The 13,706-nt window shown below is 45.7% G+C and overlaps 1 protein-coding gene across 1 annotated transcript in view; it reads left to right on the top strand.

The window, feature by feature from the left end:
* The window catches only part of LOC106572277 (semaphorin-3G), a 58,422-nt gene that overhangs the window by 27,125 nt on the left and 17,591 nt on the right, over positions 1-13,706 (top strand). The window contains exon 4 of the mRNA XM_014146332.2: positions 9,927-10,046. Coding sequence (XP_014001807.2) covers positions 9,927-10,046 — 120 coding nt within the window. The remainder of the gene's footprint in view (positions 1-9,926; positions 10,047-13,706) is intronic.

Here is a 13,706-nt window from a genome sequence, read left to right as displayed (position 1 = left end):
TATTACGCGTTTCCTCCGCCCGTCACGGTGAGAAATATCCCGCAGGGGCCGAGGTATGTGAGCCGGTGTCCGTAGGGGAGAGGAGCAGTCGCTATGTGCTACGACGCAGGCCTTAAAGTCGGGCCTACAGAAACTCAATCTAACCTGTGCCAAGGGAGTCGTGGTGCGTATGTGTGTTAAGCTCCGTTCCATTCCCCTGGAGAAACACACATGCGCCCCAGCAGCACTCACCTACCATCAGACTCATTCAGTCCACCATTCAGGTGCACTTGGTTCTTGTCCTCTCCATCATTCTGTTAAATAGACAAAGGCCTGGACATGCGGTGTTGGAGATAACGATAACTAACAAGCTTCCGTACATGACAGAGCTCCGTACTATTGACCTTATTTTAGCACCCCAAAAACGTAATACTTCCAGGTCAGCTGTAATATGAAGACCATTGTAAAGCACAATGTCTCCGCTTTCAAGCAAAATCAATGACGAGACCTTCATGCTGCCCCGTCTCTGCATGACTGAAGAAGGCAATGGAGGTCTGACCAGGTCTTTTTAAAAATGGCGGGTGGGGAAGCGAAAGCTACTGAGTGATAGGGAAAGGGGGAGATATGTCGTGTGTGTGGAAAAGGCTTTTTTTTCACCCGATTTGTCAAACTTATCACCTCTAAAATGGAAATAAAACACAATAAAGAGTTTCTATAATGTCTCGTTACATACCTGTTTGAATCAGGTTTTTAGGGCTGCGCTAAAGTTATCTTCACCAGTAAGCCGCGGCTGTCACGTTTTTTTGGAGAGTCATGATGGCTCGCGGCCATGATGCGAAAAATGAACTGTTGATTGGATTAGCCGTTGATAAACTCGCGAGTAGTTCACTTTACAGTCACCATTACACTTGCCTTTGATCATTTCTTGTTTTTAATCTGCGAGAGAAGCGCTACACCCGGTGGAAAGAGGCTGTACGGCACACAATGAGTTGCATAATGTACGTTACGTCGTGAAGCCGGGGTTGGTCCGTTTTTTCAACTTTTCTCCCATACCGTTGGTCCCTTACCATGTCAGTCAACGCATGAACAGAAACGTAGTTTACGCCCTGGATCTTGATACGAACACAGTCGCTACAGTCCCGTTCATTTTCGTCGGAGCCTCGTTTGAATGCCGCAGTTTACCGAAAAATGTCTTGGTTACCGTAACATTGTTTCTCAGAGAGGTGGAGGGGCCCATGTGTCCAGCGTCACTCTCTCTGTGGACAGCAGAGGTCCGTGTGTTCTCCTGTGGAAACATGATAGCTTTAGGGAGTGTGACCATGGTAATGACTTCAGGCCCATTGGACCCATGAGGCCACACGGTGCGTGTGTTTACGTGCCTTTTTGAGTGTGTGTACGCCATAGCTTCACCATTCACCCTGGGATGGATTAACAGTGACTGCATCGACAGGGCCAAGAGGTGGAGGTGACGGAGGTGTGTGTGTGTGTGTCTGCTGGGAGTGTGTGTACAGGGTCACATCTGTAACACTTCACACCTCAAGTTCCTCCCAACCGGAATACAACCCCTCCACCTCCACCACCGTGCCCTCTGAGGCTAGGGGCTCCATGAGAAAGGCTCTCAGGTCTGTGTTGCTTACCCTCTGCGAGGGGGCGGTGGTCCCCTGTTTCGAGGACTGTGTATAACATTCAGTGGACAGGCCCAGTTGTGTCTCTGTCTGTGGACTCAGTGGATGGTTATTGATGGGGTGCACTCTCTGTCCCTCTTCTCTACCTGACAAAGGCTCAGACATGCACAGACACAAATCCAAGTCAAAAAGTGGAAAGTCAAGTCAGGGCGTGAGTGGGTGTTAGTTTGATCGGTGGAAATGGCCTTGAGTGTGTTTTTGGCAGAGAGAAAGGCTTGGTTCACAACCCTTACTGTGGACTGGTTAAGCCAATGGATACAGGGACATGTGAGTGTGTATGGAGCAGGTCACCTGCACAGCTGGACACTAAAATGTGTGTGTGTTTGTGTGTTCTGAATGTGTCCCTCCCTCCCTCAAGAGGTGTTGGACAGGGAGACCTCCCATTAAACGAAAACAGTGGAGCGAAGCAGACGCTGACTGGACAGCTTGGCTGGTTTGAACAGCTAGCCTGTTGTGTAAAGCCGGACCGTGATGTGTTCCTATTGTTGAACCCATTAACCGTTCTGCTACAGTGACCTCTCAATGGAGAACACCGCAGGGCTGCTAGGCTGGTGGTCGGGAATCTGTCTTTGTCTCCTTCGTAATACCATTATATATATCTCACTGCCTTGTATACGGTGCTTGATTTGAGCATCCCGGCGGAACAGGATCCGGGCACCTCTCAGGTTTGGACTGTTTCATTCTTTGCCTACCTCTCGTGACATGAAAGAAAAAAAAGTCATCGTTTGCAGTGTAAACGTGAATAAAAGCGATCAGAGTTCATTCGAGTTGCCTACTCGTCAATTCTCCAGTCCCCTAAAAAAAAACGTAGCTAATGTGAAAATGTATATTTTCAGCCCATGCCTGATATTCTAAAAATGGATTCGGGTTGGGCCGGCCCGGGTTCACGGTTTGCGCAACACCGTAGCCTAGAAACCAACGCGTGGCCGTGGCCGTGGTGAGAGAGAGAAGAGCCTGTATCTCTCACAGGACTAGAATGAGATTCACTTTCTATGATCTCTCTCCCTCTCTGCTCTGATAGACATCAGCCTACAGCTCTCACCTCTCCAGAGTTGCACTTCCTCATTTATTTCCTTATAGTGTCACAGCTGTGGGAAGGGTGCTGGAGGTGCTGCAGCACCACTGATCAATTGAAATGCTTTTGCCAAAGTTCTAGAATTACTGCTGTCTGTTCAGAAAGAAATGAAATCATTCAGAATACTACACCAAGATTAGGCCTATACTTTAGCCACAGAGGATCAATAGCCATTTTTTTTTTATAGCCTAGCTGTGGATTGTGTGTAGCCCAATCAAGGCTTAGCCTACAGTCGGAAAACAAATCTGTCAGCAAACAGAACGCAGCCAAAACAGGCCTTTCGCAATATTTCAAATACAAAATGGCTCCCGCTGAAAAGAGAGGACTCTAGTCTGTCTGTAAGGCTCCCAAAATATTTGATAAAATTCCAAATAGGCCTGTTGAGCAAACCGCAATGTTTTACAAAGTAAAACAAGCGAGAGATAGGCTTTTGGTATGAGTGCATCACCGGTGAGTGAGCTGCGCGTCATTGGGTGAGTCAGTGAAACTGGAAAGCTTGTTTAGGACTGTCATTTCCTCTTCCTATTGCACAGTATGTGTTTCTCCTCACACCTAGACTATTGATGGATTCAAGACGAGGTCGTTTTTATTGATCTCAGTTTGTCATTGTAAAAGTAGCCTGTCTTTTATTTAACTTGGGCGGTATTAAAAAATATTCAGTCTCCAGTCGTGTAAAATTATGTTGAATTGCATGAAATGGGTTTATATGGTCCCCACTTCTGCTAGAGTCTCTACTCTATGGCTCTATGCCATTACGCAAATGCGAGACTATGCATGCAATACTTTATTATAAAGAGGATTTTTCATGCGTTCCGGTACCTAAGAGTGCCCCAGGTCACACCCCTCTCACGTTCACTTTCTCTTCCGGAACCTCCCGATTAATAAAATAAGCACTGCTTATACAGTATGTGTTTGTGGCTTGGAGCTGTAGGATGTGCATGCTACTACCTTCCATTGACTGTGGGGGGGATGGAGGATGAGGATGGGAGTTAGAGGCGTACGTGCAAGTGTGTGTGTGTGAGGGTATTTTATTAACTGGCTAATGGAGGGGAACCGACTGTCTAATGGTGCTGTGTGACCCCGCTAGTTGACCCCTGACTAACACCTAAAGTGTTTGCTTTATGATGGCCTTCCTCACAGGTCGCAACCCCATGACCCCTAATTTCATTAACCCTCCCCAGCAGACACAGATGTCCCATTTTTTGTATTTTATTTTTATTTAACCTTTATTTAACTAGGCAAGTCAGTTAAGAACAAATTCTTATTTACAATGACGGCCTACCAAAAGGGAAAAGGCCTCCTGCGGGGACGGGGGCTGGGATAAAATAATATAAAAAATATATAGGACAAAACACACATCACGACAAGAGAAACACCACAGCACTACATAAAGAGAGATGTAAGACAACAACATAGCATGGCAGCAAAACATGAAAACACAGCATGGTAGCAACACAACATGACAACAACATGGTAGCAACACAACATGGCAGCAGCACAACATGGTAGCAGCACAAAACATGGTACAAACATTATTGGGCACAGACAAAAGCACAAAGGGCAAGAAGGTAGAGACAACAATACATCAAGCGAAACAGCCACAACTGTCAGTAAGAGTGTCCATGTGTCACGCCCTGACCTTAGAGAGATGTTTTATTTTCCTCTAGTTTGGTTAGGTCAGGGTGTGACATGGGGTGGGCATTCTATGTTTTCTATTTCTTTGTGTTTTGGCCAATATGGTTTCCAATCAGAGGCAGCTGTCTATCGTTGTCTCTGATTGGGAATCATACTTAGGCAGCCTTTTCCCCACCTGTGTTTGTGGGTAATTATTATTTCTGTGTGTGTGTTTTGTGTGCGCCTCAGTTGCGTCACGTTCATTTCTGTTTATCCTGTTTATTGTTTTGTTCGGTTTCACGTAAAATAAAGGGTGTGAAATTACCAGCAGGCTGCGCCTTGGCAGATTTATGACAGGGAATTTGAGGACAGTGAACGTGACACCATGATTGAGTCTTTGAATGAAGAGATAAAATTGTCCAGTTTGAGTGTTTGTTGCAGCTCCTTCCAGTCGCTAGCTGCAGCGAACTGAAAAGTGGAGTGACCCAGGGATGTGTGCGCTTTGGGGACATTTAACAGAAGGTGACTTTTGATAAACAGGGCAAATAGAAATTGGCCAGTTAGGATCGGACAGTTAGGATCAGCTTGAGCTCCCCCTTTAAATAAAGGACTAACCGTGGCTGCCTTCCAAGCAATGGGAACCTCCCCAGAGAGGAGAGACAGGTTAAAAAGGTCAGAAATAGACTTGGCGACGATAGGGCCAGCAACCTTAAAGAAGAAAGGGTCTAAACCATCTGATCCAGATGTTTTTTGGGGGTAAAATTTAAGGAGCTCCTTTAGCACCTCGGACTCAGTGACCGCTTGCAGGGAGAAACTTTGTAGCGGGGCAGGGGAAAAAGAGGGAGGAGCATCGGGGCTAGTCACGTTAGAAGGGGTGGGAGATGAGGAAATGTTGAATGGGCAAGGAGGCATGGCTGAGTCAAATAGGAATCCTGACTTAATGAAGCGGTGATTAAAGAGCTAGGCCATGTGCTCCTTGTCAGTAACAACCAAAACACCAACATTAAGGGACATGGACAGCTGTGAGGAGGAGGTTTTATTCTCCAGGGCTTTAACCGTTTCCCAGAACTTCTTGGGGTTAGACCCACAGAAAGAGAACTTCTCCTTATAGTAACTAACTTTGGCCTTCAGGATAGCCTGAGTGCACTTATTTCTCATTTGCCCCGAATGAGAGGCAGTCAGCCTGAGTATGCGTGTGCCGAGCCTTTCGCCAAATGGAATTCTTGAGGTGGAGTAACTCTGCAAGATCACGGTCGAACCAGGGTCTGAACCTGGTTTTAATTCTCATTTTTCTTTATGGGGGCGTGTTTATAACAATACAACTGAAAATATCAAAAAAGAAGGTCCATGCGTCTTCAACAGAGGGGATCAAGCTGATTCTATAACAATTTACAGACGCCAGTTCATAAAGGAAGGATTGCTCATTACATTTTTTTAGCAAGCGTCTATGAGAAGTCAGGACAGGTTGTTTCACAGAGCAGCCAGTACGAACACAGGCTGTAAAACAGTGATCACTAAGGTCATTACAGAAAACACCAGACTGATACCTATCACGATTATTTGTGAGGATAACATCAAGGAGAGTAGCCTTTTCTGGGTGTTTGAAGTCATACCTTGTGGGATTGGTAATAATCTGAGAAGGATTTAGGGAGTCCCATTGCTTTAGGACTTGGTCAGGTGGTTTAAGCATGTCCCAGTTTATGTCACCTAGCAGGACAAATTCAGACTTAGTGTAAGGGGCCAGGAGAGAGCTTAGGGCAGGTAGGGTACAGGCCGGTGCTGATGGTGGCCGATAACGCCCAGCAACAGTCAACAAAGATTTAAAAGTTTAATGCTTTAAACCAGCAAATCAAAATGTTTGGGGACAGACTTGGTGGAGACAACCAAGCACAGAAGGTGTTCCTTGGTAAAGATTGCCACTCCACCACCTTTGGAAGATCTGTCTTGCCGAAAAAGGTTATAACCAGAAAGGTTAACATCGGTGTTCAAAACACTCTTCCTTAACCACGTCTCACTAATGACCAAAACATCTGGATTGGAGCTGTGAATCCTCCATAGCCAATCCCACAGTAGGAAGTAACCAGCTAATCACAAAGCAGGGACTACAGTGCTGTGGGTTTGGGAGAATTGTTAGTCCGAGTGGGTGGGAGAGAGATTTGAACATTTGAAGCATTGTAGGATACTTTTGAAGAACTTTGTGAGACTCAGAGACTTCATGCATGAGGGATCTGGAAACTCAGTTTTGTGCCATTTGGCAAAGTGCCCTGGCATTATCCAGCACTGCCACAGAAAATATTCCACTATGTTCATTAATAGGTATTTGTATTTAACTAGGCAAGTCAGTTAAGAACAAATTCTTATTTACAATGACGGCCTACCCCGGCCAAACCCGGACAACACTGGGCCAATTGTGCGCCACCCTATGGGACTCCCAATCACAGCCGGTTGTGATACAGCCTGGATTCGAACCAGGGTGTCTGTAGTGATGCCTCTAGCACTGAGCTGCAGTGCCTTAGACCGCTGCGCCACTCGGGGGTACAGCCTTACCGGCATGGGTACAATCGTGGAAATGACTTAATTATCTACAAACCAATAAGCAACTGTCATCCCAGTGCTCTGATCCCCAAGACAAATTCCCAAGACCGACACTGTGGATCGCTCCAGGCTTACTGGTATCAAAAACTACTGCTGGGCTACAGCGCCCAAAGGCACGTTTTTTCAACTCAACTTTAGGAGTTGAGCACGTCTGATTGTGCGTATGTCTGAGCTCGTATCTCAGGACCTGTGTGGGAATCTGGTGTAGCCGTGGTTATCGTCGTGTGTGTCCGTCTCAGTTATCGATGTTCACATCCCTTGTGTTGTTATCTGGCCCTCTTCTTTATGAAGCTCCAGCTGTGTGGACCACGGAGACTTGGACAGACTGAAGCATCCTGCTGTTTCCAAAACAGCTTTGAAATGCCTCTGTGTGTGTCTGTGTTTGTGTGTGTTTCTCTCTCTGTGCATGCCTGTGTGTGAGTGTTCCTGTCCTTAACTACATACAGTGAGGGAGAAGAGTATTCTTCTCACCAAGCTGCTTGGCGATGGTCTTGTAGCCCATTCCAGCCTTGTGTAGGTCTACAATCTTGTCCCTGACATCCTTGGAGAGCTCTTTGGTCTTGGCCATGGTGGAGAGTTTGGAATCTGATTGATTGCTTTTGTGGACAGGTGTCTTTTATACAGGTAACAAGCTGAGATTAGGAGCACTCCCTTTAAGAGTGTGCTCCTAATCTCAGCTCGTTACCTGTATAAAAGACACCTGGGAGCCAGAAATCTTTCTGATTGAGAGGGGGTCAAATACTTATTTCCCTCATTAAAATGCAAATTATTTTATAACATTTTTGACATGCGTTTTTCTGGATTTTGTTGTTGTTATTCTGTCTCTCACTGTTCAAATAAACCTACCATTAAAATTATAGACTGATCCTTTCTTTGTCAGTGGGCAAACGTACAAAATCAGCAGGGGATCAAATACTTTTTTTCCCTCACTGTATGAGGACACCGAGGTCTGGACCTACACGTACTTATATATATATTTAAATGTAGGGACTCAGTTGGGGTCTCAACTTACTGTTGATACAATAATAATACAAACACAAGGTACCATTTCAAAACGTATTTTTGTGCGTCGGCAATTTTCCTCTTGTTATATGCCACTCACTGACAGTCAGTCAATTAGCCCATGTCAATAAAACATTCTTAGATTGGTAGATTAGTCTAGTTAGTCTAGTCAGCGATCTACACTTGTATTTATCATGGATAAATTACCAACCGGGCATGCACGTGCCCAGGGGCCCTGACCTCCAGGGGGCCCCTATTGATTTTGTTAGTCACTCTTATTCAGATATCATATTAACATGGCATAAGTCATGGCAAAAGGTGTAGAATTGCAGGAGATTTGCTTTAAAACTGCAACAACGTCTCCCCACCCCATGGTAAAACGTGTACAATTGCAGGAAATTAGCTGTGAAACCGCAACAACAACAAAAAATCTGTAAAGCAAACTCATTTGTTTACTTTTTATGAATTAAATTACTTTTTCTTCTAACAAATCCCTCTGTACATATTCAATTGTAGGTTTTAATCCCAGTGCTGAGTTAATATGAGTTAATGTGTAGCGGCTAATTGAATAGCTAATAGGCTATGTGTTTATATAGCTAATAGGCTATGTGTTTATATAGCTAATAGGCTATGTGTTTGGACTGAGGTGAATGGAGCTACAATGGCCATTGTGATAATGGCTGGGGAGATTTTTGCTTGTTTTTGCTGTTCTCTAAATAGAATTTTAGAGTTGTCCGGACCTCACTAAAACTCAGACCCTGGTTACGGCCCTGTGAGTGTATTTCCATCAGTGATGGTCTTTATTTTCTGTCAGTGTTAACAGCGCAGACTGCTTTCCAGTGATTGCATGCTGTTTACACTGAAAACAGCTCTTCAAAGATGGCTCCCTCCCTCAGTATAAACATCTTAATCCTGATGGTATTACCCTACCGCCCCGCCTGTCTGTTACACAATCAGTATTATGGACTAATACTTGTCTAACTCATTAGTAAACAATATACAGTATGTTATAAGAGTAGCCAAATGGGAATGCATTCACCCAATGGAGAACATGCTGAATGTGTGTAGTGTTGTTTATGTGGAATACACCATACTCGCGAACACAGCACCCATCTTGTTGGAGTTGGAGAAGCCTCTCTGTAATGAGTAACAGAACCCATATCTCTGGAAATGATTTGGCTTCTGTCACGGAGATGGCGTGTTCCAATCCTTACGTGGCTCTTCTCAAGTACTTCAGGAAGCAATCACGGCAGGCTTGCCTGGCCGGCGGTCTTCTAGAGAAACGCACACACACACACGCACACGCTCACACGCGCGCACACACTCTGTGGCTTAGTGGACGAGTTTGACCCTGTTACCCTAGGGCAGTGACCGACTCTTGGCTGGTTTCCTGTTGGTCACCGTGACACCACTCCTCAGCTCCTATTGTGATTCGGCAAGAACAGGATACAGCTGTGCCCTGCTCTTCCTGTAGGGCTCTATAATTCTCTCTTTCTCTCTCGCATCCCTCTTTCTCTCGTCCCTCTCGCACTCTCTCTCCAGATCTATAGTTTCCTCTGTCTCTCGCTATAATCCCTCTCTTATTCTCACAGTCTTTTCTCTTCTCTCTCCCCTCTCTTCTCCTCTCTCTCTTCTCTCTTCTTCTCTCTCTCTTCCTCTATGTCTTCCTACTACTCTTCTCTCTCTGTTCTCTGATCCCTCCCTGTGGCTTTGTCTTTGGCTGTGGGAAAGATCTGAAAAGCCCAGTGTTTGTTGAAGTTTATTTCATTTCATCTTTTCAACTCTTGTTCATGGCCCTCATTGCTAATATGTGGAATCAATGGTCTTTGTTAAAAAAAATGGGTTGTTCTACGCAAACCCCTCAAGTAAAATTGTCCGAAATTGGATGACAGTTTACTGTTGTACTATGCATTTTGATGTATTTATCTGTGTGTGTGTGTGTGTGTGTGCGTGTGCGTGTGCGTGTGTGTTCACAGACGGAGTGTGGCAACTTTGTGCGCCTGCTGCATCCCTATAACCGCACCCACCTGCTGGCCTGTGGTACGGGTGCCTTCCAGCCCATGTGTGCCTATGTGTATGTGGGCCACCGTGGAGAGGTAAGACCCCACTGCAGAACACACACACGCACGCACAAACACACATGCACGCACACACGCACACGCACACACACACACAGGCTTTGACGGATGAGTTGATTGGGTATCAGTCACCCTGGTTTTGCTCTGCATACTCTCTACTTCAGCGGCCAGTATTCAGATGAGGCTGTCTGGTTTGTGTTAGAAAACTCTGACCTTAAGCTGATGTGACTCCCATTGACTCCCATTGACTCCCATTAATTTTGCTGCTTCTGTCTACTCACCGTATTGTAGAGCTGGAATATTGTGCCCGTGGCAGCGCCAACTACTCTGTCCGTTTCTCCATATATTTGACAGTATTTAATACCTTATACTGTCTTATTGTGACCAGTCTATGAACACAGTGGTGTCTTTATCACCGGTCTCTTTCACTCTTTCTCTCTCTCTCTCTCTCTCTCTCTCGGCGTCATCTCAGTCTCTACGCCTCTCTCCCTCCCTTACACAGAAAGAGACAGCAGGATGTAGCCCTCAGCAACGTTCAGTACTCTGGCTCCAGGCTCAGAGCTCCAAGCTGTGGACTCAGGGCCCAGGGTTGTGCTCCAGCATGCAGCTGCCCTGTGGGGCCCCTGCTGCCCTGGTGTGAGGCCCTGAGTAAAGGGCCTGTATGTGGTGAAAGGACCCATTAAAAGCAGGACGCTAGCCAGATCTCCCTCCACAGGGCCCACAGAGCTGCAGACTGTGCCTGCGTACCTCACCCAGCAGGAGGGGGTCAGACTGGTTGTGGAGGGTTGGTGAGGGGGCCAGCTATTGAAGTCGGGGGAAGGAGGTTGTGACACCAACAGTGTGTGATACGAGGCAAGGAGGGTATAGCTATAGGCAGGGATTGGAAGAGTGGTCTCTGTGGTGGTCAAATTCAGGGTGTGTGTGTGTGTGTGTGTGTGTGTGTGTGTGTGTGTGTGTGTGTGTGTGTGTGTGTGTGTGTGTGGGGGGGCTATGTTGGTAGTTAGGGTGGGGGCTGCTGGGTTAACTGTAGGGAGGGTTGTGTGTTCTGCCATGTTGGCCCTCTCTCCACATTCATCCTCCTCGTTGCGGTTTGGGTCTTTTGGTTTATGACACACCATAAAAAAGAATCTAGGTCTTAGTTACTGCCTCTGACAAGTTCACAATGACACTGGGAACAATACACAATATATCTACTCGGTTAATGCTAAGTCTTTTTGAACAGGGGCTAATGACTGTTTTGTCAAATTTACACTACAGTGGCCTGGAAATATGATGACGTTGCTAAAGTACAAGTACAAGTACAAATAATTAGGAGAGAGCAACTCTGCCATCATTATTACTTTAGAGAGATTGCAATGTTGCCATGAAAAGAAAAAGAAAAGAACATTTTGGTCAGAAATATCTAGCAATGCTAACGTTAGCTATAAAAGTTGGTCAGAAATAGCTAGCAATGCTAATGTTAGCTAGAAAAGTTGGTCAGATATAGCTAGCAATGCTAATGTTAGCTAGAAAAGTTGGTCAGAAATAGCTAGCAATGCTAATGTTAGCTAGAAAAGTTGGTCAGAAATAGCTAGCAATGCTAATGTTAGCTAGAAAAGTTGGTCAGAAATATCAAGCAATGCTAACGTTAGCTAGAAAAGTTGGCCAGAAATAGCTAGCAATGCTAATGTTAGCTAGAAAAGTTGGTCAGAAATAGCTAGCAATGCTAATGTTAGCTAGAAAAGTTGGTCAGAAATAGCTCGCAATGCTAATGTTAGCTAGAAAAGTTGGTCAGAAATAGCTCGCAATGCTAATGTTAGCTAGAAAAGTTGGTCAGAAATATCAAGCAATGCTAACGTTAGCTAGAAAAGTTGGCTAGAAATAGCTAGCAATGCTAATGTTAGCTAGAAAAGTTGGTCAGAAATAGCTAGCAATGCTAACGTTAGCTAGCAAATTCCGTCAGAAATAGAGAGCAATGAAATGTCGTCATGTTTCCAAGCCACAGTAATGCACTTTAGATCAAATCTCCATCAGAACCCATTGAGCCTGCATTGAGTACAACGCTCATTCGGGCGTCAGTCCTAAAACGAACATTCAAAACAATATTATGACGAAAAACGTCCAACACATGAATAGTGTATAGTGTATAGTGTATATATATATATATATATATATTTATTTATGTGTGTGTTTAGGAGTAAGACCACCCCTTGTCTCTAGTCTGAGACCTATTGAGGGGAGACAGAAAGCAGCTGACCACAGGCCTATCCTGGGGAGGCCTGGAACAGAGATGAAACACCCTGGGGGCCAAAGGTCATCCCACCCACGGCCTGACCTCAAAGGTTCACGACCAACCTCCTCAGAAGCGAGGGAAGGCAAACAGACGAGTGTGTTCCTAAATGAGTTAGTGACTGGTTAAATAAATGGAGGGTTCCCTGTGATGCTGCCCGCCGTAGGGTGGCATGGACTCCCAGGGTGCCGTGTAGGCTTGGTGCTAGTGACACACACACACACACACACACACACACGCTGGAGCTAGGAAAATAAACCCCATTGCAGGAATGACAACATCCAGAGGTTCCAGCCTCTTCCGCACGCACACACACACACACACACACACACACACACACACACACACACACACACACACACACACACACACACACACAGACCTGTTTGTTATGATAAGGAGAGAGAGAGAGGGCACGGTCACAGTCAGAGTCTCAACCAAGGCTCTCTTGCTCTCTTTAGTCCTCTCTGTATTCCCCTCTTTACCTTCCATTTTTCTCTTTCTATCTCCCTATTGCTCGGTTTCTCTCTCCCTACTGTTCTGACTGTGGTGGTGGGCAACGTGAGGGATGGACAGAGAGCGGAGAGGACAGAGAGTGCATCTTTCCCATGCTGTCTCGCCTTAAAGAGATCATGAGAGAGGGAGCAAGCTGGAAAGGAAGGAAGGGAGAAGGGAAAGGTTGTAGGTGCAGACAGAAAACAGAAGACGTTTGCGCTTACTTGTAGAGTGAAAGAGAGGGAGAGAAGGAGGTTAAAGAGCTGGAGGATGGAGACAGACACATTGACCGAAGGAGCAGAGAGAGAGCAGCTTAGCATATATGTGTGTGTGTGTGCTAGCGTGCACATGAATATGTGTGTGTGTGTGTGTGTGTGTGTGTGTCTGTATGTGCCAGTAGATGTGTCAGTGGCCCAGGCACGGTAGTGGGGTGGCTGGGCTGTTTGGCTTGGCAGGGCTGAGTAGAGCATGACCTGGACATTCTTATCAACAGCAGACACGACCAGCACCAGTCTCCTGTCTCTACCATGAGTCAACACAGAGGGAACGAGGGAGGGAGAGAGAGAGAGGGGGTGGTAGATAGAAAGAGAGGGAAAGAGAGAGCTACGGATGAAGTGCCTAGAGAGGGAGAGAAAGAGACAGAGCAAGAGAGAAGGAGGGCGGGGAGAGGCAAACGAGAGGTGCTGAAAGAGTAAGGATGACAAATGAGGTATAGCCAAAAATAGCCATTATTGAGAGAGAGGGAAAGTGAGACAGACAAAGGTAGAGTTGTACATCAGGAGCAGGAATGAGGAGAGATAAAGGATGGAATGGGAAAAAGGTTTGAGAGCAGTTGATTATGGGAAAAAGATAAGTGACATTGAAATATGAAGATTCAGAAAGCAGAGGAGAGACATAAGTGGAATTTGAAGATT

Source organism: Salmo salar, chromosome 15 (genome assembly GCF_965601325.2).
Source record: "Salmo salar chromosome 15, fSalSal1, whole genome shotgun sequence".
Lineage (NCBI taxonomy): Eukaryota > Metazoa > Chordata > Actinopteri > Salmoniformes > Salmonidae > Salmo > Salmo salar.
This window is presented reverse-complemented; position numbering and strand designations above follow the sequence as displayed.